The 26299-nt window shown below is 33.2% G+C and overlaps 2 protein-coding genes across 2 annotated transcripts in view; both read right to left on the bottom strand.

Moving 5' to 3' along the window:
* Positions 1–5844: 5844 nt before the first annotated feature.
* LOC115968360 (probable protein phosphatase 2C 44) lies at positions 5845–11026 on the bottom strand. Its single transcript, XM_031087742.1, has 5 exons — positions 10295–11026; positions 9319–9570; positions 8698–8974; positions 8397–8551; positions 5845–6396 (listed from the first exon to the last, which is right to left on the bottom strand). The coding sequence occupies exons 1-5, from the start codon at positions 10361–10363 to the stop codon at positions 6259–6261; spliced, it is 891 nt and encodes a 296-aa protein (XP_030943602.1). The 5' UTR covers positions 10364–11026; the 3' UTR covers positions 5845–6258.
* Positions 11027–17804: 6778 nt separating this feature from the next.
* The window catches only part of LOC115968198 (brefeldin A-inhibited guanine nucleotide-exchange protein 5), a 38983-nt gene continuing 30488 nt past the window's right edge, over positions 17805–26299 (bottom strand). The window contains exons 30-33 of the mRNA XM_031087511.1: positions 24092–24228; positions 23677–23983; positions 21442–21537; positions 17805–18195 (exon numbers count right to left, since the gene is read on the bottom strand). Of these exons, the coding sequence (XP_030943371.1) occupies positions 18133–18195; positions 21442–21537; positions 23677–23983; positions 24092–24228 (603 nt within the window). The 3' untranslated portion in view covers positions 17805–18132. The remainder of the gene's footprint in view (positions 18196–21441; positions 21538–23676; positions 23984–24091; positions 24229–26299) is intronic.

Raw genomic sequence — 26299 nt, 5'->3', positions numbered from 1 at the left:
ATTTTTTACATACTTTTCACTTAATTATATGCTTTACGTCTAGGAACACACAATGGTAGCTTCCTCGGACAACCTATCATAATGGTAGAAACACATGGTATTTTTTACATGCTTATTCTATACAATTTGTAAACTTAGATTACTCAAAATCCTTCTCCCAAAAAAAAAAAAAAAAAAAAAAAACCCTCAAAATAATGAATTATTTGTCGATTCAGTAAAGTGATATGACTATATTCCTAATTAAATTAATTTTGACATTTTAAATTTACTCATATTAATAACATTTTTTTTAATCTCTTTTGAATGACATTATTATCATTGAAATTAATTTTTCAAATATTATACCATATATGTTAATTTCTTTAAAAAATTAAAAAATAAATCTAAAGCATGTATCGCAGGACATTGCATAAAATGTCAATGGTGGTAAAATCATGACTCTGATTCAATCTCTAAAAGATTAAAAACATTCTATCTTTTAATCCAAAAAAAAAAAATAATAATAAAAAATCAACTATTCATATTAAAAAATAAGTAATAAAATTCTTCTAAAATTAATAATAACTAGTCGCTAATCCGTGCAATGCACGGGATAGTTAAATAAATATTTAATTAATCTACCTCAGATTAAAAGAAAAAGCTAGTTAAATAAATATTTAGTTAATCAACCTCACATTAAAAGAAAAAGCTAAAAGAATCAAGGAAAGGCTGATTTGCCCACCAAGCAAAAGCTAAAAAGGAAAGGGAAAAAAAAAAAAAAAAAGACATTGAAGAATAAAGAAAGGAAAAAAAAAAAATATATATATATATATATATATTTTTTTTTTCAAAATAATGTTGAAAACTAAAGCCCTGTTCACGTGGGTCCCAATGTTGTCCAATTGCTCGCCTTGAGCTTGGACCAACACAGCCATGTCCAAGAACACCTGGTGTAACTCTTTGAGATTTTTCTCTATATCTTTCACAGCATCATGTCTCTCTTGAATCTCTTGTATTGTGTCCAACGCCCTACCCCGACCTTGCTCTTGAATGGCTTTTTGCAAAAATGTCTCACTCTCACCTGTATTCATAAGGTATTTCTCTTAATATTACTATCTAAAGATCTGAAAATAACATGTATACATATAAAATATAAGAGGTTAATACTCACTGATATTTGTCCACAAACCCACATATATATATATATATATATGTATAACAACAACAGCAACAACAACAACAACAACAAAAATACACTTTACAAATTAATGCCAAGTGCATGTTCTTCCCAAATGATCTCTTAGGCAACCCCTTTTATGTTGACCATAGACTAACCCAATTTCCTAAATCAAAACCAATCCACCACAATATCAAAACCTAAGTCATATTTAAAATCCAAATTTTAAAAAGGAAAAACAAAAACCTTACCAGTGGATGTATATAGTGGGTTGTATATAGAAATGGACCCAAATTAGGGTTTCAACCACTATAAAAAACAATTCTAATTCAAAACCAAATCTACCACAATTACATGCAATGCATTTAGTGAGTCATTGTGGTGGAATGTGTGGACTGGTTTGATAAAATATGTCAAAGTATTTGTGTGGGATTGGGGGAAGGAGAAATAAATTGAAAGCAATGGGATAATGTTGCTATATTATTTTCTTGGACACCTGCCATGCTTGGTTAGTTAACAGTCAATAGCATTTTTTTTTTTTTTTGTTTTAATGTAGGATGAGAGCACGGGTGGTGTTTCAATGTGTTGGCAATTCCTATGACAACCAAAACCAAGAGACACAAACCATGAAGTTGACTTAACGCAACGTGTGGCTTTTTGAAAGGCCACACATTTATTAACAACTGTTACTTATCAATACAAAAGGCAGGGAAAGAAACAATTTTATGGTATAAAAATACAAGTCCTCAAGCAAAGCCTAAAGCCTCTTGGCTGGTAATTTCTAACAAAATGGAACAACCTTAACATGCATAAAAAAATTCAACACCTAAAATAATAGAGCAACCATTAGTCAACTCAACAAATCAACCAAGCCTTAATTGTAATTGCAAGCTGACTTCATAGATGTAAAGATTACAAACAAAAAAATAAAATAATTTATGCTAGTACAATTTATGCAATACTAATGTATAATAAATTATGAAAAGGCAACAAACAACAAAATTAAAACTTCCAATGTTCAAAACCTTACATGACATAGAAGCATTAACTCGATTTCTTTTCACTTTGCTGCAAAATATGAAACAGCAAATACCAAACCACATAACTATTTATACCAAAAAAATCACAAACTTGGTCATCCATAAAAATTAAAAATAAATTTGGGCATCCCAAATTCATCAACAACACGAAATTTAAACTCTAATCAACCATCAATCTATCCAAACCTACTGTATCTGAAATTTCAACTGCTACATACAATCCAGAAGAAACCAATACCCAAAAAACTCATTCTTTGCTTCATCTCTATGTAGGGTTGTAGGTGTCTTCAATTGTGCAATTCTTTTCATTTTTCTTCATCATTCAACCTTAATCAAAACCAATAATCCAAATACCTAAATCAAAGAAATCAATCTAAAAAAAAAAAAAAAAAATACTAAAATACTCTTGGTGGTAGACTAAAATAAAAATTTCAGCTTACAGAGATTTACAAACGATGTGAATTTTACATTAGAATCTCTGTTTTCCCCAAAAGAAAATACATCTTTTCTAAGCACAACTCATTTTGGCATAAAAGTAAACCACAATCAAGTGAACAAATCAAAAGTTCTCAAAGCTTTAAATCAAGGGAGTTAAAAACTAAAAACAGAGTTCAGAAAATATCATGTCCCAAATCATTTCATTAAGCAAAACATTGAAGCCAACCACACAAACACAAAAACCTAGTTACAGAATACAAAACTGATAGAACAATATGAAACACATAGCATTAATTTCAGCAAAGCTTAAATACATACATAGTATGTACACATATACACACAAACAGAACACAAATATACATACAGATCAAACGAACTCAAAAGCAAAATCTATTCAACAGATCAAATGAGTAGTGAAGACCAAACGGTTCATCGAAAAAATCCAACAACAAAAAAAAATTATCAAATCAGAATCAAGCTGAATAGTAACCGAACAAAATTTACAAAACCCAATTTAAATTTCTAGTCCACTGAAAATCCATAGAGATTTTACTCAAATCAACAAATAGTTTTACAAATTCGAACACACACACACAAAAAAGTCGAAGTACTCAGCATTAATCGATTGCTAATTAATTGAATCAAACCCTAGGTTTGATAAAGAAAAAAAAAATCAACTTTATGCAATTTTGATCGAAAATCTCAAAAATAAGAAGAAGAAAATGAACCCTAATTTTCTGAAACAAAGTTCTAATTCAACCATCTGATGCAATCTGTATATTTTTTTAATAAAAAAAAGCAGAAAATTTTAGATCCGATGTGAAATCGTATAGATTACTTGAAAATACACCGAAATCGGCGAAGAGCGAGCAAAGCAAGCTGAGAAAAAGCTTTAAATAGAGCAAATGAGCGATTGGGGATGGCTTCTAAGGGAGAGGTTTAAGGAATAAAGAGACAAGCGGAGAGAGAGGAGAAATTATAGAGTCCTCTGGTGGACCATGTCACTTGTCCACCATTCAACTAAAAAATTTCCACTTGTTTAAAATTGCTAAGTCAGTAATTAATTTCTTTTTTAAAAAAATTTCTAACTAACAATTTTAAACAGGTGGAAGTTTTTTAATGGAATTGTGGACCACGTCACTTGTCCACCATGTGGACTTTATAATTTCGAGAGAGAGAGCTCGAAGGTTAGGGTTTTGGGTTTTAAGAATGCGTCAATGCGTATAGGTTAAAGGGAGTGAGTCGCATAAAAGATCGCGGAGAAAAATAAATAAATAAATTCTGACGTGGAAAACTGTGGGAGTTTCAGAGGCTTCGGTATATATATATATATATATATTGATAAAAAAATCAATCCATCTCCTTCTATACTCTTCTGATAAAGTTTAAAATTTGAAATTTAAGAAAATAAGAGTATCCACATCAGTCTCAACAAACTAGTCTGAGATTAAAAATGTAACTAAAAACCCACAAAAAGACTAGACATCAATCTAAAAAGCTACCAAAAAAAATTTAAAATTTAATTTTACATTGCTACAACTAGTGGGACACCATTCTTCACTACGCTACTACTAATGAAATCATTTTTTTTTTAATAATCTTCTCTCTCTCTCTCTCTCTCTCTCTCTCTCTCTCTCTCATATGAACCTATCAACATCAATTGGTAATTGGCGATGATGGATGGGTCCGATTTGGGTTTTGGTTGGGTTTGATAGTGGCTGGGTTTTGGCTAGGTGGTTGGTTGGATCGGTTGCATGAGGTTTTAGGTTTTTGTGTGGTGGTTGCTAGGTTTAGATAAGTATGGATGGGTCAGTTTCATAAGGTTTTTGGGTTTTTGTGGGAGGGGTGCTGGGTTTTGTGGATTGATGCAGCAGTGGTGGTGTTGTGGTGGTTAGGATGGGCAATTGCATGGTGCTTTTGGGTTTTTGTGGAAGTGGTTGCTAGCTGTGGTGTAGTGGTGGTTGGTTGTGGTACAGTGGTGGCTAACTAATTGGTTTGGTGGTGGCTGGTGGTGGTGTGGTGGTGGCTAACTGATTGGTTCGTTGGTGGCTAGTTGTGGTGTGGTGGTGGCTATATATGCTAAGATGAGAGAAATTAGTCAGGAGAGAGGAAAAATAAATATTTAAATGAAGTAAGAGATACTGTATTAAGTCTAATGTGTGTGCCTAGGAAGCACATACACTTCATTTGGGGTGTCAGACCTATGTCGTAACAGTGTCTTATCTACCGTATTATGTTATATTTTTTAATAATTGCTTGTGTCATCATATCGTACCCGTAATTGTATTTGTGTATCTTAGGCGTGTACATAAAAAAGATGGATAGTAAACTAGAAGAATTAGAATTTTTTTTGGTTAATTTAGCTAAAAAATTGAGAAGGCTGATGTGAATACACTGATAAAACTAAACCCAAAGATCAGGACACGTATATCCTTTATTAGAAGATTTTACAATCGGATACAAGTTGTCTCTAGTCCCTATATGATACATCCTTATAATGTCATGGGCAAAGTAAATTTTGAGAACCAAAAATTAAAATAACAAAAGCGATAGTTGATGATCTTTGAATCAAAACAGCGTCGGGCTTAAAAGGGAATCTATAGATTGAGATCCATGCAATAGGCAACAGCGCTTTTGCACTGTGTAATTGTCTTTCAAATGCTGAAATTGAAAATTATATATATATATATATATATTATGTTTAATCTCAAGTGTTAGATCAGTTTTTTTTACTTCTTATTATTTTATTTTATATTCATATCTTTTTAACTTTTCCCTCATACAAATATTCCATTAATCCAATCCAGGCTATAACATAAAGTTATTCTAAGACCACAACCAATTTCACACCCATTTCATAACTATCCTTTGTGACTAATTATGTGTCACTTTCACATGAAACTATCACTCATTGTCAACATCAGATAAATGTGAAAATGGGTGTTAAATTAGTTGTGGTCCTAAAATTTTTCACCTAGGAAATTGAGACTAAACTGATCAGGAGAATAAATAAAGAGAAGTGATATATCCACAAAATTTCGCAATATTTTTACAATAAATCATGGTGCTAAGTTGTTACTGGTTCTAATTGAAAGAATTCACCACTTCAATTATTTTTTTGCCCACCTATGACAACCAATAACAACCTATTACTTAAAATTTGTTGTAAGTATCGTGAAGATGTTGTTTATGTTACATTTCCCATAAGTATAGAATAATAAGAATATAAAATAATAGAAACAACCACCGCATGTAAGAGTTCTCAAACTATCATATTTATGTCCACCAACTATATACACAATCTTCATTTTTTTCTCCTTTTTTTTTCTTCTCCTTCCCACCCCCATTTGACCAAAATAGAGTATTATACCAACCCCAGCAAGCTTACAAACTTCTGTACGTGGTTCATGGATTAAGGAAAACTCTTTCCCAGGTAATATAAAAAATATGCACGACACACCATGTCCACTAGCTCTAACATGAATATCCATACAAAGAAGCCATTGCATGCATAACATAAGATAAATCAAACAGTGCTTCTATTTCAATCTTCCTACTGGAACCAGGACAATACTAACAAAAGAGCTGACTTTGTAGTGGAAAGCAATTTTTTTCTCAGCAGCATCATCCAAAACGGATCACAATGCAAGATATATCATCTTTACTATTTTTCGCCAATGCTTCAGTTGTCAATCGCTTTGCTGCTGCTTGAGGATCTTTTATGTGTTTCACCAAATCAACTGCCTCTTGATTTTTAATAACCTGCCAGCCAGAGCGCTTCAACTATCAAGAGAAAACATTAAGGGACAAACATGGTAACTGAAAAAACAGAATAGTCTCTTTTGTATTATTTATATACATTCTCCCAAATAGATTCAGTATTGATACCACAGTGAAAGTAAAAGCAGTTTAAACATTCAGTGAAACGGATGGGAAATGAAGACATACACTTAAAAGAGAAAGAAAAGGAAATCAAGTTCTACCCTTAAGCTGTTAGTCCTTCTATACTATACGTGCAATATGAAGAAATAGATATAGTAGATACATGGAACATTAGTATAGGCCATTTATTACATCTGGTTGTGAGATAATCCTCAGTGCTACATAATTTAACAATGGCAAGTAAACAGCCATTATTTGCTTAGTCTGCCACAGGTGGGAGGTAAAAAAGAGGAAGCCTCTTTCCCCAACGATTCATGAACTAATACTGTGATCAAGGTATTGCACTAGCCCATGACTCAGTAAGCAGGCTCCTTTGACTACCTGCCTTAGGCTGTAGAGGAATGCAGAAATTTCACAAGTCCTAAAGAAACTTAGTTCCATGTGTTACACTTTCAAGGTGGTGATCGCCTTACAAAGAAGATAAAAAATTACTAGATGAACTAACATCATCCAACTTTTAAAGGTTGCCAATGTCTTGTTTATATACAATCAGAACCCTTCAATGCAATTGAGAGCCTGTGAATAAACTCTTCTTCGAACCATGGTATAAGAATATTGTTCAGGAGGTCATACCATTTCCAAATTTTGATTTTTTACCATCTAGTCTATAGTTTTACATGATGCAGATTGGGGAGTAATCACTTTACAACACCATAGAGGGCACTTCTTCCCACCATGACATTTGCTCTGGACAGATCCTAACAGTAGAATAAGAACTAGGGAGTTCTTGAGGTGGCTAGGAGCCTGTCTAATTGTGCGTTAGCTCTTTTTGAAAGAAGTAAAAAAAGAAGGGTGGGGGGGGGGGGGGGGTTGTTCCTGGAAAACCCACTAGAGAAGCTCTTTAGGGGGTCCTTGAAGCTGAAAAGGTTTAAGGCTAAAAGCAGAAATATGGAGCTTTTAGGGGAAAAAAACCTCTGCAATTCAGTGTTCATGTTTTATAAATCCAGAACTTTAAAGCACTATTCACTATAATTTGCCAAAAACTCAATATACTAAAGAGCTTTTCAATTAAAAAGCTCTACGTCCTACAACAATGCCAAACAGGCACTAGGTCAGCCAATGAGGACGACAACTTTCAAGCCTAAAGAAACACTGTTATTTACAGCTTTGCAGAGTATGCTTTTAACTTGGGGTCTGGAAATGATATATGGGAAGTCCTCTGTATTTGGTTCTATACCTTTAATTTCTTTCAATCCTGGGTCTCAGAAATGATACATGAGGAAGTTTCAATTTTTGATAAGTAAAACTAAGAGAGAAAATGTGCTCCAAAATATTTTCATTTTCTTCATTTAGATGGCCTTAGTAAGGAAACTCTTAAAAAAAAAAAAAGACAAGTGGATTGCATGTCAATAAAGGATTTCTGCGAATTCTATTTGAATAAGTTTACTACAAAATAAATTTATTTGAAAGTGAACACTTTTTCATCATCATTTATTTGAATGTATGAATTCATTATTTACAATACAGTCAATATAAAATCAGTCACCAAAACTTGATATAATATCTTGATATCTTGTTTGGCACAATGTAAATCAAAATCATATTATAGACATTGCAAAAACACACAATTTGGTTTATGTGATGTTAACAAAAGAAAATCATTTCAAATACTATTAAAAATTGAAATTATTTTTTTATGTGTAAAATTGAAAATTGAAATATTAGAAGTGCACACCATTTGGTAAGATTAAACATTTAAACCTAAGCATACCAATGTTTTGACAGATTATGGGATATGATGAGGAAGACGAAGAAAGAGAATACAAAAAATAGAGAATGGCAGAACAATTTGTCATCCATAAACTACCATAATAACTGACCTTCCATAATCCATCGCTTGCCAATATAACAAACTCAATGGTTGAGTTTACGGGCACATGTCTTACATCAGGCTCTGAACTTAAATGAGCTTTGAGGCTTTGATCCCCAAAAGCACGTGCAACTGCAAGTTGGCCATTAACCCTGGGTACATCTCCTGGAAAAAGTTGTAGTTTTTCAGTATTGCAGAATCCTCATAATAAACAACCCTATAATCAAAGCCAAGATCCCCAAAGAAGAAAAGCCTATAATAAAGAGTAATAAGGTTATATTGATTTTATATTGTAGGACAAAATATATCACCAGGCAGAGTAGTCACAAAGCCACCCTGCTTCTCGATCCTTCTTCGTTCACTATGAGGTTCATGATCTACTGTAATTTGATTAGCGGCGCCCCTCTCACACACAACAGCTCTTGAGTCACCAATGTTTGCCACCCATAAGTCTTTGCCATCAATGACTATTGCAGTTACTGCAGTCGAGCCACCGGGCCCTAATTGCAAGGAGTTATCCAATATTAACTTATCTGTGGAGCGGTAAGCATTCCTTATTGCCGCCTCAGGATTGTTCCAGAAAGTTGGCTGCATTATACAGTCAAAGCAGTAACTAAAACAGTTAATTGTATATGTATTGCTTCTACAAAGAATGAGAGCCTAAGTATACAACATACTGAAGTTTTTTAAGTAGTAGTTGAGTGCCATTATTGAATAAATAAGGACACACAAACATCTAAGTTATGCTTTGGTTTAACTTTTAGGATCACACTTGGAACATAAAGACCTCATGATTATCTATCTAGGTTGATGTTTGATGATCAGTCAACTATAAATAACAGGCAAAATTCTAATCTTCCAAACAAATGAAGAATACATAACAAAATGCTTCCGGCAAGAAAAACAAAATTGGAATGGTCAGGAAGGGATACCTCATCAAGTATTCTGTTGAAAAGGTTATCTCTCAAATAACTTGGCACACGATCGCCTAGGTGGCCGTCAAATATGGCAAATAATCCAAGCACGTGATTCTTCTTTTTTCTGTATTCAGCAACATGGTAGTCCTCCATATCATGACCAGATTTACCTTCAACTAAGTGGAATCCATGAGACACTTTATTAGTCGATGACTTGCTTTTCCCCTTCCCAGAATCAGCCGATGAAGATTTAAGGCAAGTAGCATTCTGCAATGCTAATATTAGTTAAAAGAGCCAATTTGCCTAGCTCAACTGGCACCTCTCCCTTGTAAAAGCAAGGTGAAGGTGAGGCCGTAGGTTCAAGACTCACTAGGCCATGTGTGCAAGTACCAATAAAAAATATAAGTTTAAAAAAAAAAAATTCATGAAGACCATCATCATCTCAGAATCCTAAATGATCTCAGATTGATAACTAAGAAGAATTCCAGTCCTCTATTAGCTTTCTACTATTTGGAGTCCAGCATATGAAAATTTAAAAATCCCAAAACGGATTTTTATTTTTATTTTGTTTTAAATTTAACATAATTTGAAATCCAATGGTTCATAAGGATCACAAACAAGGTATTTATAATTGGGGTTTAATCCCAGCCTACACAAAAAAACCACTTAGTGTCTTGATCTGGTAATAAAAAACAGTCATCATGAGGGAACACCTGAAATTATCTCCAAAATAAAAATTAATTGGGGACCCGTTTAAACTTGTAATCCTGCAATTGAAATTAAGCTAAATTACTTTTTTCTTGAGAATCAATTAAGCCAATTACTAGTAATTCATTTGGTTCAAATTTAACAGCCACCAAAAAAAAAAGTCAATACACAACACATCAGAAGAAAATTCAAAGCACGTGTTTTAATTTTTAATCAAAGAAACTGAATTTCCAAAACCAAAAATAGAGTTGAATCCAAGAAATATGAAAAGGAAGAGACAAACCTTGATTTTTTCAAAGAAGCTGGGGGATTTTGCTGTGTTAGAAGCACTTGCAACTGCCTGATTACTCATATCTCAAATTCCTGAATCATGTATCCACTATTACCCACCTTCACAACTTAACCAAAATCCAAACCAACTTCTGTCTATCTATCTATCTGCCTCTTCTTCTTTCTTCTGTATCTGATATATCCAAAAGGGTATATGTATCACCAAAAAAAATCAGTGCTTTTTTTGGTTGCTTACCATATGGGTCTGGCCGTCACCAGAAGATAGACTGGTTGGGGTTGTTGGTCTGAACAAGAACCTATATAATAATAGTCAAAATAAAAACTTTGGGCTGATCTTTTTATTGGTTTGGTACTGTATATTGAAAAATATTACGGGGTAGAATAAATTTGGTATAACAGTGATCACCTGCACTGCATATAGTTTATCAAAGATATTGAATGATAAGAGATGATGGTGGATGTGGATGGAATTTTCTGGTTTTTGACCATCAAAATGACGACCGTACGCGTTTTTGGAATTTTCTATATGGCTTCTCTTGTGGGGTTCATTCATTCATTGAGCTGGAAAGAAAGTAAGAACTAAAGTTTGCTCTTATATTCAATATTAGTACTATCTGTCAGAACTGTACAGCAGTAACAACACCACAATATACTGTGTTTGTGGGTGTGTCTTTGTGGAAGAAAAAAAATATACATATGTATCAGAGAGAAAGTCTTGAGTTTGAAACGTTGAATATCAATAGTGGTCGAAAATGTACTAATGAAGATTTTGGACCAATTTCCGTGTGGGGTCCACCAAAAACAAAAACAAAACCAACACCGGCACAACTCAGACACCCAAACCCAATGTGCTTCTTCTTCCTCGAAGGTTCCGAGGTTCTTGTGGACTTTTGTGGGACCCACCCATTCACGAAATAGTATAAAAACACAGAAACACTGTTCGAAAGTCTAAAAACTAGTACAACAAAAAAAACCCGTAACCAATAACCATTAACCACACGCGTAGGATAGGAATAGGACATGAATATATGAATATGAGAATATCTCTCACCTTCTTTTCTTGTTTCTTTTAAAGTCAATTTTATAAAAAGACAAAGAATTGGACCAAGTCAAATCCATATATACAGCTCTTTCGTTTTTCATATTCTATTATTTGTAGATCCGTGCAATCTAGGTAAGAGTTTAATAAAGCAATATAAGTATAGGACGCATCTAATTGCACACCCCCCATTAATGTGCGAAGTTTTTGATTGGTGTATAATAAGCTGATTGCACGTAATAGATTATATGAAAGCGTTGTTATTCACATCATAGTGTGAAATTGGATGTACCTGTTTGTAGGAGAGTATTGTTAATAAAAATATTGTACATGTGTTACCTGCGTGGTAGATTTTTCTTTTTCCTCTTTTTGCCTAATCCATCATTTTATTTAAAATTACTAACGGTTTAGATGTGTAAAATGTTTTGAAAGTTTTAGTACTTATAAAATATGCAATATGAAGCTAGGTATGTTTAAGATATTTCATTTGACAACATTACCACTTATCTTTTTATTTTATTTCAAAATTGTAGTTTGCAAAATTCTATTTTTTTTCCTTAATTTATATTTTTGGGAAAAATAAATTTCAATTAAATGATAAGGATAATTGAGAAAATAGTGAAAAGTAAACAGTAAAAAATTTTATTCTAATTTTGGGGTCAAAAATACAAACTGAAAGAAGCAAGGCTAGAGCTCTTGATCAACACAATTAATTTCTAAGAAATGGTAAAAGAAATTCACAATGAAAAGATTAAACAAACAATTGAAGGCAAAGATGGAAGATTAAGATAGTTTGATTGAGAAAAACTAATTCCCGAGGTACAATATATAAATCAAAGATGAATACAAATTCTTGCTCTCTAAACGTAAGTTCTTGCACTTTCTTTCTCTTTCTAGCTCCTCTTTTCCAATTTTTTAGGATTCTTCATCTTGTTGGCTATCTCCTCCTTTTATCCTCCCCACATTCTTCCTTTCTAGCTATGTATCTCTTAGTTGAATTTATGGAGATACTTGTCCCATAAGGTAGATGTTTGTGGTGTCTCTACTATTTAGGCAAGTCATTTATCACTTAGTGAGGCTAACATTAGGTAGGAACACCTAATTAATGTGGAGGTGACCATTACATTGGGCTTTGCGTAGTCTTCTTCGCGCTCCTCGAGAATGGAGACTGAAGTTGTGTCCTTGGTGAATCCGTTGATTTCTTCTCGGTTAGGCTATCATATCTCGGGATAAATCTGTTCCTCGACAGCCAGTCCAAATGGTCTATATTTTCTTGGGCTTGAGCTTTTCTATGTTGAGATCTGGGTTGAGTTCTTATTTCAGGAGTGTCTCTTCGGTCTTTCTTCTCCAGCCCTAAGTTGACGAGGCAGCTATATTCCAAAACCCACACTAATTATATATATTTAATTAATAAAACTAAAATCTTTTGCTGAGGTGGTTGGTAATGTGGTTAAAAAACATTGCACCATTTCGACTAAAAGTAAGGCATTTTACTGTTTTAGTATAATTTTGGATTTTAATAAGAACCATATTGGATTAAGGTCTAATTCAAGTTAAAACGATCGAACCAGAATGTCTGATTTGATTTTTATGGCTCGGCCTTACACATAAAAATAAATAATAATAATAATAATAATAAGAAACCATTGTCACTACTCACTGCCACTACTCACTACCCAATAGTGATGATCTTGAACACTCAAGGTCACAGTTTGATTATGTTCAATTTTAATATTTAAACTCAATATGTGTATGCATGTACTATCTTATCCACTCATGGTCCAATTTTGAATTTAAGTTGGTCCATAAATTCATATTTTGTTCAATTCGCCTTTATCCGAACTAGAAACAACTCTTTTAAAGGTTAAAAAGTTAACAACGGTGCACAGAAACATGATGTAAATTGTCACTCTCTTTTGCAAAAGATATAACCAATTCATGTATGAGTGCAGCTACGAAATTGATACCAAATTTTGTAAATGGACCTTGCACAACGATCTCAACGAGTACATTTATAATGGTGTATATAACCATGTTAATAGAGCTAAGGAGAAGAAATATAAGAAAAACAATAGTTTTTGAGCTCCAAACATTATCAGCAAAATACCGACTGCCATACTCTGTTGTCCAACATGCAACAAATACCGCCTGACAGATAAGAGAAATGATGATCCAATAATTTCGTCTCATTATACGTTCTTGTTCTTGAGCTGCTGTGGTATCCTAAAAAAGAATAGAAAAAAAAAAATCATATAATCTTAGATATGTAGTTAGGGAATACATACATATATATATATATATATATATATATCCTAAAATCTTTAACATTCAAAGCATTACTCTTCTTAGGAATTAAAGTAAGAAAAGAAGTATTCATAGACCATTCAAACACAGAGTGACAATGAAAGTGTTCAAAAAAGTTCATAACATCCTTTTCCACAACACTCCAACATTTATGGAAAAAAGCCATAATGAATCAGTTGGGACCAGGGGTTTTATCCCCTTCCATTTCCTTTAAAACCTGGATGACTTCCTCTTTAGAGAACTCCCTCTCTAATGACAGCCTCTCTTCCAAAGAAGGGCACCTCGTTTCAGTCTCCTAATACAAAGCCTAATAGAACTGAACCACTTGAGAACGCACATCCATCTCATCCTCATAAACAACCTCATCCACCTCAATACTATTAACTTGATTAGCTCTTCTATGGGAATTTTCTAATCTATGAAAGAAATGAGTATTATTGTCTCTCTCCTTCACAAACAAGGCACGAGATTTTTGTCTCTAAAAAATCTCCTCCAAAGAAGCTAAATATTCAATATCCCCTCTAATCTGTATATGGTGGGACTGTTCCACATTTGAGAGACCCCGCACCTTTTTGATAGCATCAAGCCCCAACAATTCAAACAGCAAACTTTTTTTTCTAAAGGCCAAGTCTCCAAATTCCTCCCTATTCCACTTCTTGAGATCAACTTTAAGAGCCTTTAGTTTTTGGGCTAAAATAAAACTACGAGAACCCACAAAGCAGTACCCATTCCACCATTGTTGAACTCTCTCAACAAAACCCTTAGCTTTCAACCACGTTTTCTCAGATTTAAAGGCACACCGGCCCTTACAAAAACCACATGCTTCCAACAAGAGTGGACAATGATCAGAAATAACCCAAGGAAGCATCCTTTGAGATACATTCTCAAAATGATCTTCCCAATCCAAAGATACCAAAACCTTGTCAATTCTAAACATAGAAGGTGTCACAGATTCCTTAAACTAGATAAAGGAAGCCTCCTCTAACAGTAAATCAACATGATAATTATTCTTAATAAAATCAAGAAAAAGCAAACATAGATGGGCTAAAAGAATTACAATTAAGTCCCTTGCTCAGATAACTAATGATGTTAAAATCACCTATTAAGCACCATGCCATGGTCCACAAAGCACGCACACGTGCCAGCTCCTCCTATAAGTAGTTCACTGTCTATTGTCATTAGGGCCATAAATCCTTGTACAGGTTCGTACAAAACCATCCACAACCCCCTTCAATAAAACATTAACAAATCCAAATCCATAGCATCCAAATAGACCATAAAGAAACCCAAAATCCCACTTTCCCCTAAACTTTCTCATAATAAACATACTATATAATTTATTACCCTTTTCTTTTTTCCCAAAACCGCTCATTCCAAATGTGAAAGGTCAGAATTTCATCTGGGTTCGAGTCCTACTGAGAGGTCCACTAGAGATCAGAAATTGTTGAATTTCTCCCGCTGTCTTGCATTTCACTGGCTTGAGGTAGAAGATGGGAAAGAGAATGAAATTGGGTAGTTAAAAGAACAACAATCATATTACGAACAAAATATCACAACTTATGGGTGTCAAGTTACAACTAAGACAACATCACTTTCACACGATCCTACTAAAATATATGATTTTGATTTATGCATCAATAACAATAGGTTAGGTAGACTATAATGAAAAACATTATTCATATCATTAATGTATTGATTTTTTACAAAGTAAAATTGTATTGATAATATTAGTTTGTGGCCACTGGATTTTATATGAATATATTTTCTTTTGCTTTCAAGGAATATTTTAATATAGATATAGCTTCATTTTTCTTTTGAATATATTGGTTTTAATTAACTCTTTTTTTTTTCTTTTAAAATATATTTGTTTATTTAAAAAAAAAAAGAGATTGTGTTTTTATATTACTTATATATATTTTAGAATAATTTTAGTAATTCTTTAACATACATTATTAATATTGATGATTTTTCATCTTATTATTTATGGAAAGTAGAATGTTACGATTTCTAATGTGATCCAGTGATAATTTATAGGATTTTAATCTTAAAAACATTAAAAAAAAGGATGGCAGAAGAATAAGATGAAAATAAATATTGGAGAGGTTATTTATTATTAGAAAAAAGAAAAAAAGAAAAAAAGGAAGACATTTAAAAACAATAATAATTCTATGAACAAGGGGGGAAAGAGGATTTCAATCTTGGATCTTCTATTAAGAAGAGTAGGCTATGCTAAATTGCTAATGAACTACAAGAAACTTGCAAATGGAGACTCATTTGAATTCCATTATTCTGGTTAAAAGTTTAACATTTGATTAGCATATATAATTTTTAAATGAGGTAGTAAGGTCAAAACCCTTGATCTTTTTGTAGCCAACAAATGAGAATTTTCTATTTTAATTTGACTAAGGGTTGTCAATGGACTGTGTCGGCTTGGCTCGGCCCATTTTTACTTGGCCCATAGGCACAATGGGTTGGGCATATAGGGCTATTAACTATTTAATGGGCCTAGTCGGGCTGGGCTAAAAAAGAAAATCCCAGCCCATGACTCTGCCCATGGACATTCGCATTTTGTCTTTAGCGGGCTGGGCTACTAGATTGGGCCTAATTAGCTACCTATGGGCTTGCCTTAGGATCTTATTTTATTATTTTTTACATGGAAATAATCAATTTTTAATAAGGGAATAATCAACCTTTTTTTAATGGAAAGGATCAAAAAATTTAATGCTTAATTAAAATTTTTTACTGTCAAATCTATTTAATTATTTTTTTGGTTGATGGAAACCTATTTAATTTATTTTATTTAGTCTTTAAATGGTTTTTTTTTATTTTTATATTTTAATTTAAAAAATGTCAAATGGTTAATTCAGGTTGCTATACTTCTAGAAAACTATATATTTAGTTAACTAAATTTAACACAAATCACTTAATGTATTTTACTGATTGGAAGAGTTTTCTTAAAATATTCATGTATAATGTATTAAGATCAATCATTCGTACTCATCCTATATAACACCAACTCTCGGAGTTGCAGGAGTTGGAAGCTATAGAGTAAATAATAATACGCATAACAAAAGAAAGATAAGAAATAACTTTAATTAATGTACGTACCCAAAAGCAATCATCCCTAGATAGACTCATATGCACGACAAAAAATGTCTCCCTCTCTTACACTCATAATGATGGAATTTTGGAGAATTTACAACACGTCTTTAAAATTCATCGAACACACCATAATGATCAACAAAGGAGTAAGTGGGCTATGGAAAATTGAGATGAAGACTTGATAGCGATCAGGTAGGAAGCCTGATGATGAAGAAACCGATTGGCAAAAATGGCATTTCCAACGGAGGAGAGAGAGAGAGAGAGAGATGGAGACAACCACACAATCAATGTGGACTCCTCTGAAGTTGTCAAAAAACTCATAACTTGTTTTTCTTCCACTAATAGACTAACCTAGACTTTGGTGGCTGAATGCAAGGTCATGCTTCAAGCTTTCCATCAGGTCCGTCTCTAGCACTGCTTTGGGGAGGCCGACAAAGCTGCTGATTCTTTGGTAAAATTTGGTAGCTTGCAACAGGAGGTTTTTGCTTATTATGTAACCCCTCCTCTATCTATTTTGGTTGTTTTAGCTTTTACCTATAATTGACTCTGTATCTGACCTCCATTAATTTTCTCACTCATAAATTAAAAAGAATCTCATGCTTGTATGGTGTCGTATAAAAATCTTATCCATACTCATTTTTATAATCCAAATTAAGAAGTGTTTTGACATAAAAAATTTCACTGATTTTTTCACATCCCATCCTGTCTTAATATGTTGCGATGGACCAAATCAAGACGAGTTTTCTGTCCGAAGCAAAACTGTCCAAGTTAATAGTCGGGCTCAATTTTGTCAAAGTCAAGTGTGTGTATAACTGTATATATATATACACACATTATTAAATAAATAAATAACCGCTCCTATTTGTTCTTTAATTTACTGAGTCATGTTATTTCTTTACTGGAATTATGAAAACGTTAACTTTCTGGCCAATTTTTTTTTTTTTTTAAATAATTACTTCAAGAAGAAATAGAAATGCCATAGCTCGCGCAAAACTTCCACAAATGCTTTGCATTACTTCCAAATTAACACGCAGGGAACAAATCCAGAACCAATTTCTAAGTCAATCATTTTTCCTATTAATTATTTATATATATTAAAAAAAAAAAAGGAATGAATTAAAGATCAGCAACAAAGTACAACTTTGTTAAAACTATATTAAAGATAAAGACAACCACAGACTAATACTAGAGCCGCCATTGAGAGGTCAAATATCGTTTCTTTTCCCTTACTCTCCCACCAAAACAGTACAACAAATTTCTCGCACATCATATTTTCCGCATAGGAAAAAAAAAATCAGCAGAACAATGAGATTATCTGCTTTGGGATGTACCATGAGCCAATGAATTCAAAGAAGAAACTTTGATAAAATGGCTAATAGAAAAACCTATGGCAAGAGAGCTTTTAATTGCGCCTTGAAAAGATCACCAAGAGCTCCTCGAACATCCATCTGAAATGCAAAATAATGGAGATCATCAGTCTATTCAAAATACAACCGATTATCTAATTAGAAATTGACACCAGGTGAGTTGCAAGTTCGTTTAGTAGCAGTAAGAGCATTATTGATTCTGAACTAAATGGAATACAGAAGTCAATTAAATATGGTAATAGAGATGGTGATAATACTTTCTTCAATTTATCCATACAAAAATGATTGCAGCGTAATGGGGGAAACCCAAAAAAAGTTCTGCAATCCTGTGGATTAAGGATGTTTTGGTAGTTTAGCTGAGTCGATAATTTTTTAGAATATCCTAAGCATCTTAGGTTTAATTTTCTCTAACGCTCCTTTTGTTTCAACGATAATTTTTTTTTTTTTTTTTTTTTGGAAAATAACCCATTTTTAAAAATATTTTCTAGAAAACTGTCTCATTTTTCTATATTTGGTAGCAATTTGGAAATAAGCTAGAAAACGTTTTGTGATGAGATAGGGCTGTTTTATGAAAAAATTTAACAAAAAACCTCGTAAAAACAAGTCATATTTTTAATAGGGTTTTTCATTTATTAAAGATAGTTTTTCTTTGACCTATTTTTTCCAATGCTACCAAACACCAAAAAACAAGGAAAACTATCTTCACATAAGATATTCTAATTAAACAAACAAAGCTAAATTAGTCTTTTATTAGGCTTTTTGTTTAGTAGTCAAAGTACTAGTTCTAATACAAGAAGTACAGGAAAAGATATTTATATTCAATATACACCAATAATAGATTGAGTTCATTGGCCTTATTGTTCTTTTTCCTCCACTTCTCCCCTCTTTTCTTTTTCTCTTTCTTGTTCTACTGTTCACAGAATGTGGACAATTTTAATTTCCCTTTTTTCACCTTTGTTCAATCCTAAATCAAATCCTATCTCTTTCCTACAAAACCTTTCTTTAAAAAAGATCTAAACTCTAGATCCACAAATCCTTCAAAACCATAACCCACCACAGCACACATAGTCAAACTGGACATTCTCCAACTTGTCCTACAGTAACTTTGATATTAGGCCAAAATACGACCACAAGTTGTTCGTTTAAATTTTCTCCTCCAATCACTTGACAAAATTTATCATTCAAGATGGTAGCCACCAACACAGAACTAGATTCAAGTTTTCAAAAAATTTCTCAAAATTTTGATGAGACCAAGAAAACCTTTCAACAATTGAATGAGAGTGTGTGTTCAATAGAAGTAAAGCTAGAACATTAGTCTACTATGTGTGGAACTTCGGATACACCGGGAGCAATGGGCAAAATATCTTGCCAGAACAGCAGCTCATCAAGAACTTAGATACCCAAAGTTAGACCCAAGTTTATCCTCACCCTTGTTGGCAGACATTGCATCCGTTACCCCTTCAAAATCTGATGGATGCAACCCTGCCAGTTTGCTGCCACAACAACCTTAAGTGGGTGCTAGTTCAATGCATCAAGCCTTGTTAAAGAGAGAAATCTAGCCTTACAATTTACCAAATGTCCAATTTCAACAAAAGCCAAAAGAAAGCATTATAAGGATAATGGAGACCACAAAGGAGCAAGGTGAACACAAGTCTGATAGCGTAAGGTAAAGGCCAAGGAAGATATTGATGTTCTGCTATGGATCAATTCAAGACTGGATTTTTTAAGATAAATAGCCTTCCAAGCATTGATTTTATCTTCCCAAAAAAATTTAAAGATATGATGGGAAAGATAAATTTGTTATCCTTAATGCTTCCAAAGATGATTGAAGAGTTGGAGTAGGTTTCAAATTCAAAGGTTCTTAGGGGAGAATGATGCCAACCATACAAGATTATTTAAACAATACTTTGGCAATTCATCTATTCAAGAGATATATATATATATATTTTTTTTTTTTTAATATTTGAAAATTGAGGGAGGATTTGAACTTTTGACATCTCCATTGGAAACAGTTGGTGCCAGTTGAGCTACATGGCTCTTGGCGTCTATTCAAGATTTAGTTTATGGGTTCCATTCGTCCATGCGTTAAGTTCAATTAAAATAAAAGTCAAGACTCAGGAGTGGCTTTAAAGGTCTCATTCTAGTTACTTGTGTCCTAAGTTTGAAAGGGATTTTAATGTGGGTTTTTATTTAAAAAATTATAGTCAATTTTGTACTCAAGGAGCAAATTGTAATTTTTGCAATCCCTGCAAATTAACGTTATTTTGGTAATTCAAAATTTTCTATGAGATCCCATGTATCTTAGTTTTATTTTCTTGAGCACAAGTTACTCCATTATTGAGTTTTTAGTTTATAGGTCAAATTAAAAGTCCTAATACTAGTACAAAGAAAATTCTTATATGCTTAATGTACTTGGAAGAACAGATAGATGAACAATAAAATAGAGTATTTTGAATATTAAAACACGTTGACCATATTGTTCCCTTTCCTCCCTTTCTCTTAGTATTGTTCATATAATGTTCAATAGCATTGTTCACAAATTGTGGAGAAATTCAATTTTCATTCCTTCTTCCCTCTTTTCAATCCTAAATCAAATCTTTTCTCTTCTCTATGAAGTCCTTCCTTAAAAAGATTTTCAAACCCTGGAATCACAAATCCTCCTAAATCATAACCCATTACAAGCACAACCAATTCTCCAATTTCCTAAATCTGCTGAGATGTGAAAATACCCCTTTTTTAAGAAAAAGGTTTACTTACTTCCCTAGCATAATAAAATGGCTTGCATTAATAAAGGCTAAGAAATCAACTTTGAACATAGGTTGCAAGATGCTGTTGCAGTGATACCAACCATCTACATTAAAAACCAAGACTAAGTTGCACAATCCTATTCTAGTATTCCAGGTTTCATCAATATAACTTATATAAGGATCCAGCTCTTCTTGTGGCCAACAGAGATCCAAAACAGAGTAATCAGAAATAATATGGCATGATGGCATAATTTCATACCTGTAATCTAGAAATAGATAAAATAATTTATTATATAGAACTTTTTTTTGTAGCTAATGAGGGTGTCATTACAGGGCGAAATCCCATGGAGGTGGCCCCAAAATGCTAGTGAGAGGTTTCAAACCCAAGTCCTCAACGATCTCATGAGACCCTAGGAAGCACCAGGCCAACCCATAGGGGTTTATGTAGACTACAGTAGATATAATTCTGGGAAAGAACTATTGCAACGGCCGGGAAATTAGCATTAAATCACTAGCTGTTTTTATAAAAGAAGAGGTTTCACCCAAAAAAGAAAAGAAAAAAGATCCGTGGAAGATTTACCTGGTCGCAGCATACAAGTTTCGTAAGTAAAGGATAGAAGTCTCGCAGGTTTCTTTTGAATATCTGATTGTTCATAAAGCACATGCTTTTTAGCACCTGAAAGACCGAGTAGAAGAAGAAGATATCTTAGTTATTACAGCAAATTATAAAAGTGATTATGAAAAAGAATCAAGTAAACAGTCCTGTCTGTTCATACAAGAAGAAAAGTATTATGAAGGTATGGCTGCATTAATTATGATCAAATGAGAAAACAAAGCCTGTACATACAATCATAATAATCTAACAAATTAAGCACAGTTGGGTGAATCCACGAATCCAGTCAAATTATAATGGAGAAAGACCACTGGTTAGAGAAAATAAAAGAATTTTCATTATTGCTTGATTAGTCCCAGATACAGAAAGAGGAGTTTTCTAACTATCAAAGCAGGCAGGTGATAAAAGAAGAGAACGGAGCAAAGTAGCATTTCGGCAAGCAAACGACTTGTGATGAGATGCCATAGAAACTGAATAACACATGTTTCTCAAAAAATATGGATGCGCAGAATATTTGAATCCTGGACCATCTAGTGACCCAGAAATGCAACTGGATCACCAAATGGACTGCTGAATCGAACCAGGTTAACTGCTGAGATCAGCATGAAGTAATAAATTTTTAATCATTAATAAATCTAAGGCTATATGCACCCTCTAAGTTGAGGTAGCTTCTAAATTGGTCCCTCGACTTTCAAAAATTGCAATTTACACCCTCGACTATTTCAATGGTACCCATGTGCCCTTTCTGCTGTGGTCCGACACATTTTTTATGTTAACCTGGATAAAAAAAATGTTTTTTTTTTTTCTAGCTCTTCCCTTTGATTTATTTGTATTCATTTCAAGTGCAGTGAGTTTACTATCATAAACACATTGTATTTTTTTTTTATCAATAAAACTTCTATTACCTATCAAATTTTTTTTTCTTTCTATTTTCTGTCTAAATCGTCATTTTGGGATAAAAAAAATGTTTTTTTTTTTCTAGCTCTTCCCTTTGATTTATTTGTATTCACTTCAAGTGCAGTGAGTTTACTATCATAAACACATTGTATTTTTTTTTTATCAATAAAACTTCTATTACCTATCAATTTTTTTTTTCTATTTTCTGTCTAAATCGTCATTTTGGGATAAAAAAAATGTTTTTTTTTTCCTAGCTCTTCCCTTTGATTTATTTGTATTCACTTCAAGTGCAGTGAGTTTACTATCATAAACACATTGTATTTTTTTTTTTATCAATAAAACTTCTATTACCTATCAATTTTTTTTTTCTATTTTCTGTCTAAATCGTCATTTTGGGGGAGGTTAATGGAAAGATTCTAATGGATGTATACAGATGGGACACATTGTATATTGTTGTAATAGTCGAGGGTATATATTGCTAATTTGATAATCAAGGGACTGATTTAGAAGCAAACTAGAGGGTGTAAATAGTATTTCTTGCCTAAATCTAAAAGACATAACAAAAATATCATATAACTGATTACTCATGCAGTCATGCGTGCATATTTGAATAATAAGTGTATCAGTAATCAAGTGGTTAGGGCTCATCCTTATGACTTGAAAATCAAAAGTCTGAATCTCCACTAGTGCATCAATTGATTTTTTAAGAGGAAAACAACCCACCTATAGCATATGCTGCTTTGAGAAAATTTTCAACTAGAGCTATCTATAACACTAAGACGGAAGTAGTGTAGTGGTTGGAGGCACTTTTTATTAGATCATGAGTTCAAGGCCAGCTAAATTTGCAATTTCATTGCCAAGTCAATAACCTAGACTGGGTCACGTGACCTGTGAATTGCATTAAGTTGGCTGGCAGACAACATGGGCCAACCAAATTTTTGCAGTGAAATGGTCTAACAGCTGTAAGCAGACTAGAATGATGTCATGGATGGTTCAACTAGTCCAACTGGCTGACCTGGTTCTGATTTTAGAATGTTGCATATGTAAAGAATAGAACACAGAGTTGTACTCCCTTAAAAGTGAACATAAAGATGTCGCATATCTTATTATAAGAGGACCAAAGAGGCAAAATAGCTTTATAAATCAGGAATGTGGTTTGCATACTTGCAACAAAATTATATATTAATATATAAAGAACAATTCCCTAAATCAGCATCTGCAAAGCAATGTGCACTGAAATATCAGAGAAATTTGAATCACTCCCAACAGGCCTTTCAGTTTTTATATAAATAACAAATTATATACCTTAACAATAATTGGAGAACGTAACTCCAACACTCGATGAATATCCATATTAGTAGTTTCCCCAACACTGGTCTGCAGATCAGATGCCTCCTTAAGTACCTGTTCACATAAAGATACCAATTTCTCCTCAGCTGTTCTTTCAAGTTTCTTTTCTGGTGTAGAATTGTTGCCTGGAGTAGTATCAACATCCTGAGAACTATTGAGATCTCTCTCTTTGTTGGCATCGTATCCTGAAGTTGCCTTCAGTAAGATGTCCAAATATATGCATAATGCTGCTAATTCCTGGCGCAGAAGATTCAAAGGTGGCCTGTCCAGAAATGAGATAATATTGAGCCTCTTCCAGTTCCATAATAAGAAAATTTTAGGCAATGGAGAAGGAGAAGAAAATGAATGCGAGTACAATTTTGTTGCAAACCTTTCATCAGTATTTTGGTGCATGCGCAATCTCAGGTTGGCGTATGAATTATAAGAAGCAGCAAACTCCAACAAAGAAAACAAAATGTCCATTACAGCAATCTTTTGTGGTGCTTTCAACTTGCTCCAGTATTTCTTCTGCAAATTGTCATGGAAAAGAGTTTTCAGACACCTCCCACACAACTAGATGATGCATAAGAAAATCTCTCTCTCTCTCTCTTAGGAAGACTATTTATTTCTAACATCCCCATAGTCCCCCAAAATTCGTGCGGGATAAGAAAAAAAAGGGTATAACCTAGTGCACAAATCTGATTTTTGCAAGATAAAGATGTGGTTTAAACTTAATCCAGAAATCACTCGACCTCCATATCTCCTTTTCGTGTGCAGACCAGAGATATGGAAGAGCTCACCATGTGAGATATTTATTAGTCACATCTGAATTTTCAGATTTTATTTCAAAGGAGACTTTAATTGATTTGTCCTTAGTAGGTGGTAATTACACTTTGGTCAAATAACGAAGATCCATTATCTGTCATGCTAGATTTCTGCTTTCAGCAAAATGAGAAGAATTATGCAATGATACCGTGCAACACCAACTTTCTGGAATGGTTTCAGATCATTATCCTTGGTGTTAGATTGTGGAGGTCTGCATAGGGGGGGAGTGCTTGATGCAGAGAGTGCTAAGGCAATTTTATTTTAATTTAGGTTTGTTTAATTTTGGAAGTCAATTATATTTTTATTGTACTCCTAAGAAGACAAATTTATGATGATTAAAATTTCAATTGGAAAATTTTTCAATGATGTGGTGCAAATTCCAGCTAAACCTAAGTGTTGATTCCTAGATTTTGTTCTCTCTTGCTTGGTGTTGATTTCAAGCAAGCCTAGGTATAATTTCCTATGTTTATCTTATCTTTCTGTTTTATTTTTCCAGCAAATTTTGCACAGCATTGGTTTTGGAATCATGCTTGTTTTGCATCAGTGTTAGTAAAAGTGAGAGGCGCACTTAAGCGCAAAGGCCTCTTAGAGCCTAGGTGCAAAGCACAAGAGCAAGCCTGATTGAAGTGAAGCTCACAATTTTTAAAATAATTTAATTATTAATGAGAAATGCAACAATAAATTGAAATAATTTTTTTTTTTATATAATTCATATAACATTTAGATAAGCCCAACTTTAGCAATTTTAACACAAAAATTGCAAGTCAAACCATTTTATTTTTTGGGTTAGCTCGATATGAGTAATTCCATGTAATATCCATAATGTCCTATGACTAATTAGTAATATTAGTTAATAATTTAATCACTTAATAAGTCTATAAGAACTAGTTTGCTATGTTCAACATCAACCACTAAAGGAACTAAATAATTACCACAAATATATTATATCATACTTCTTTTTTTCATGAATGAGCTAAGAATATGAGGACATAGCAATATGGTAATTGCTACCAAGCAAATATCCAAAAGGGAAAAAATAGAATAAGGAGAAGAAGCTATCCTTATCTTATCCATCTTTCTATCCTTCCTAACAAACACATAGGATGGAAAATTAGTATCTTCTCTGTCCTTATCTTATCCATCTTTCCATATTTCCATCCTTAAGGAGGAAGTGACATTTGAGCTAGAGCTCATTAGCAATTGTCATTGAGAGTGTTGCTTTAATATTTATATTGAGATCTTTTTCTAATTGTGGTGATGATAAGGATCCATCCATTAGTTCTTACTTGGACTCTACTGGAGACAAAAGGTATCCGTGGAATCTTAAGCTCAGTCATACTTTACATGATTGGAAATCAAGCTCCAAAGACTCTCTTGAGTCTACTATATTCTAACTTCCCTACAAGAGATGGCAAGGATAGATTGATATGGAAAATTAATTGAAGTGAAAAGTTCAGTGTTTGTCTTATTTTAAGAGGCATTGAGAGGGTCTAATGAGATTTCGCCCTTGAAGAAAGCACATTGGCATAGAAAAGTCCCTAGAAGAGCTGCTCGTCATTACTTAACTGTGGATAGTCAAATCAAAAGTAATATGATATTTGTAAATTGTTGTTATATGTGCAACTCTAGTGAAGAGTCAGTTGACCATCTATTGAAGTTCCTAGAGAAATAAGATCTTTTTCCTTTTCCTTCTTCGGGGTTTAAAGGGTGATGCCTAAGGAAATGGCAATAGGCCCAATAAAGGTATTTAGAGAACTAGCAAATCTTTCCAAAT

Source organism: Quercus lobata, chromosome 11 (assembly GCF_001633185.2).
Source record: "Quercus lobata isolate SW786 chromosome 11, ValleyOak3.0 Primary Assembly, whole genome shotgun sequence".
Lineage (NCBI taxonomy): Eukaryota > Viridiplantae > Streptophyta > Magnoliopsida > Fagales > Fagaceae > Quercus > Quercus lobata.
The sequence above is the reverse complement of the archived record's forward strand: the minus strand, read 5'-3'. Positions and strand labels throughout refer to the sequence as shown.

What these genes read in the sequence shown, in the direction of transcription:
- LOC115968360 (XM_031087742.1), bottom strand. Translation starts at nt 10,363, where the DNA reads ATGAGTAATCAGGCAGTTGCAAGTGCTTCTAACACAGCAAAATCCCCC. An exon ending in GCTTCTTTGAAAAAATCAAG is followed by an intron (nt 9,571 to 10,294) that starts GTTTGTCTCTTC and finishes TTAGCATTGCAG; the next exon opens with AATGCTACTTGCCTTAAATC. An exon ending in CAAGCGATGGATTATGGAAG is followed by an intron (nt 6,397 to 8,396) that starts GTCAGTTATTAT and finishes TCTGGCTGGCAG; the next exon opens with GTTATTAAAAATCAAGAGGC.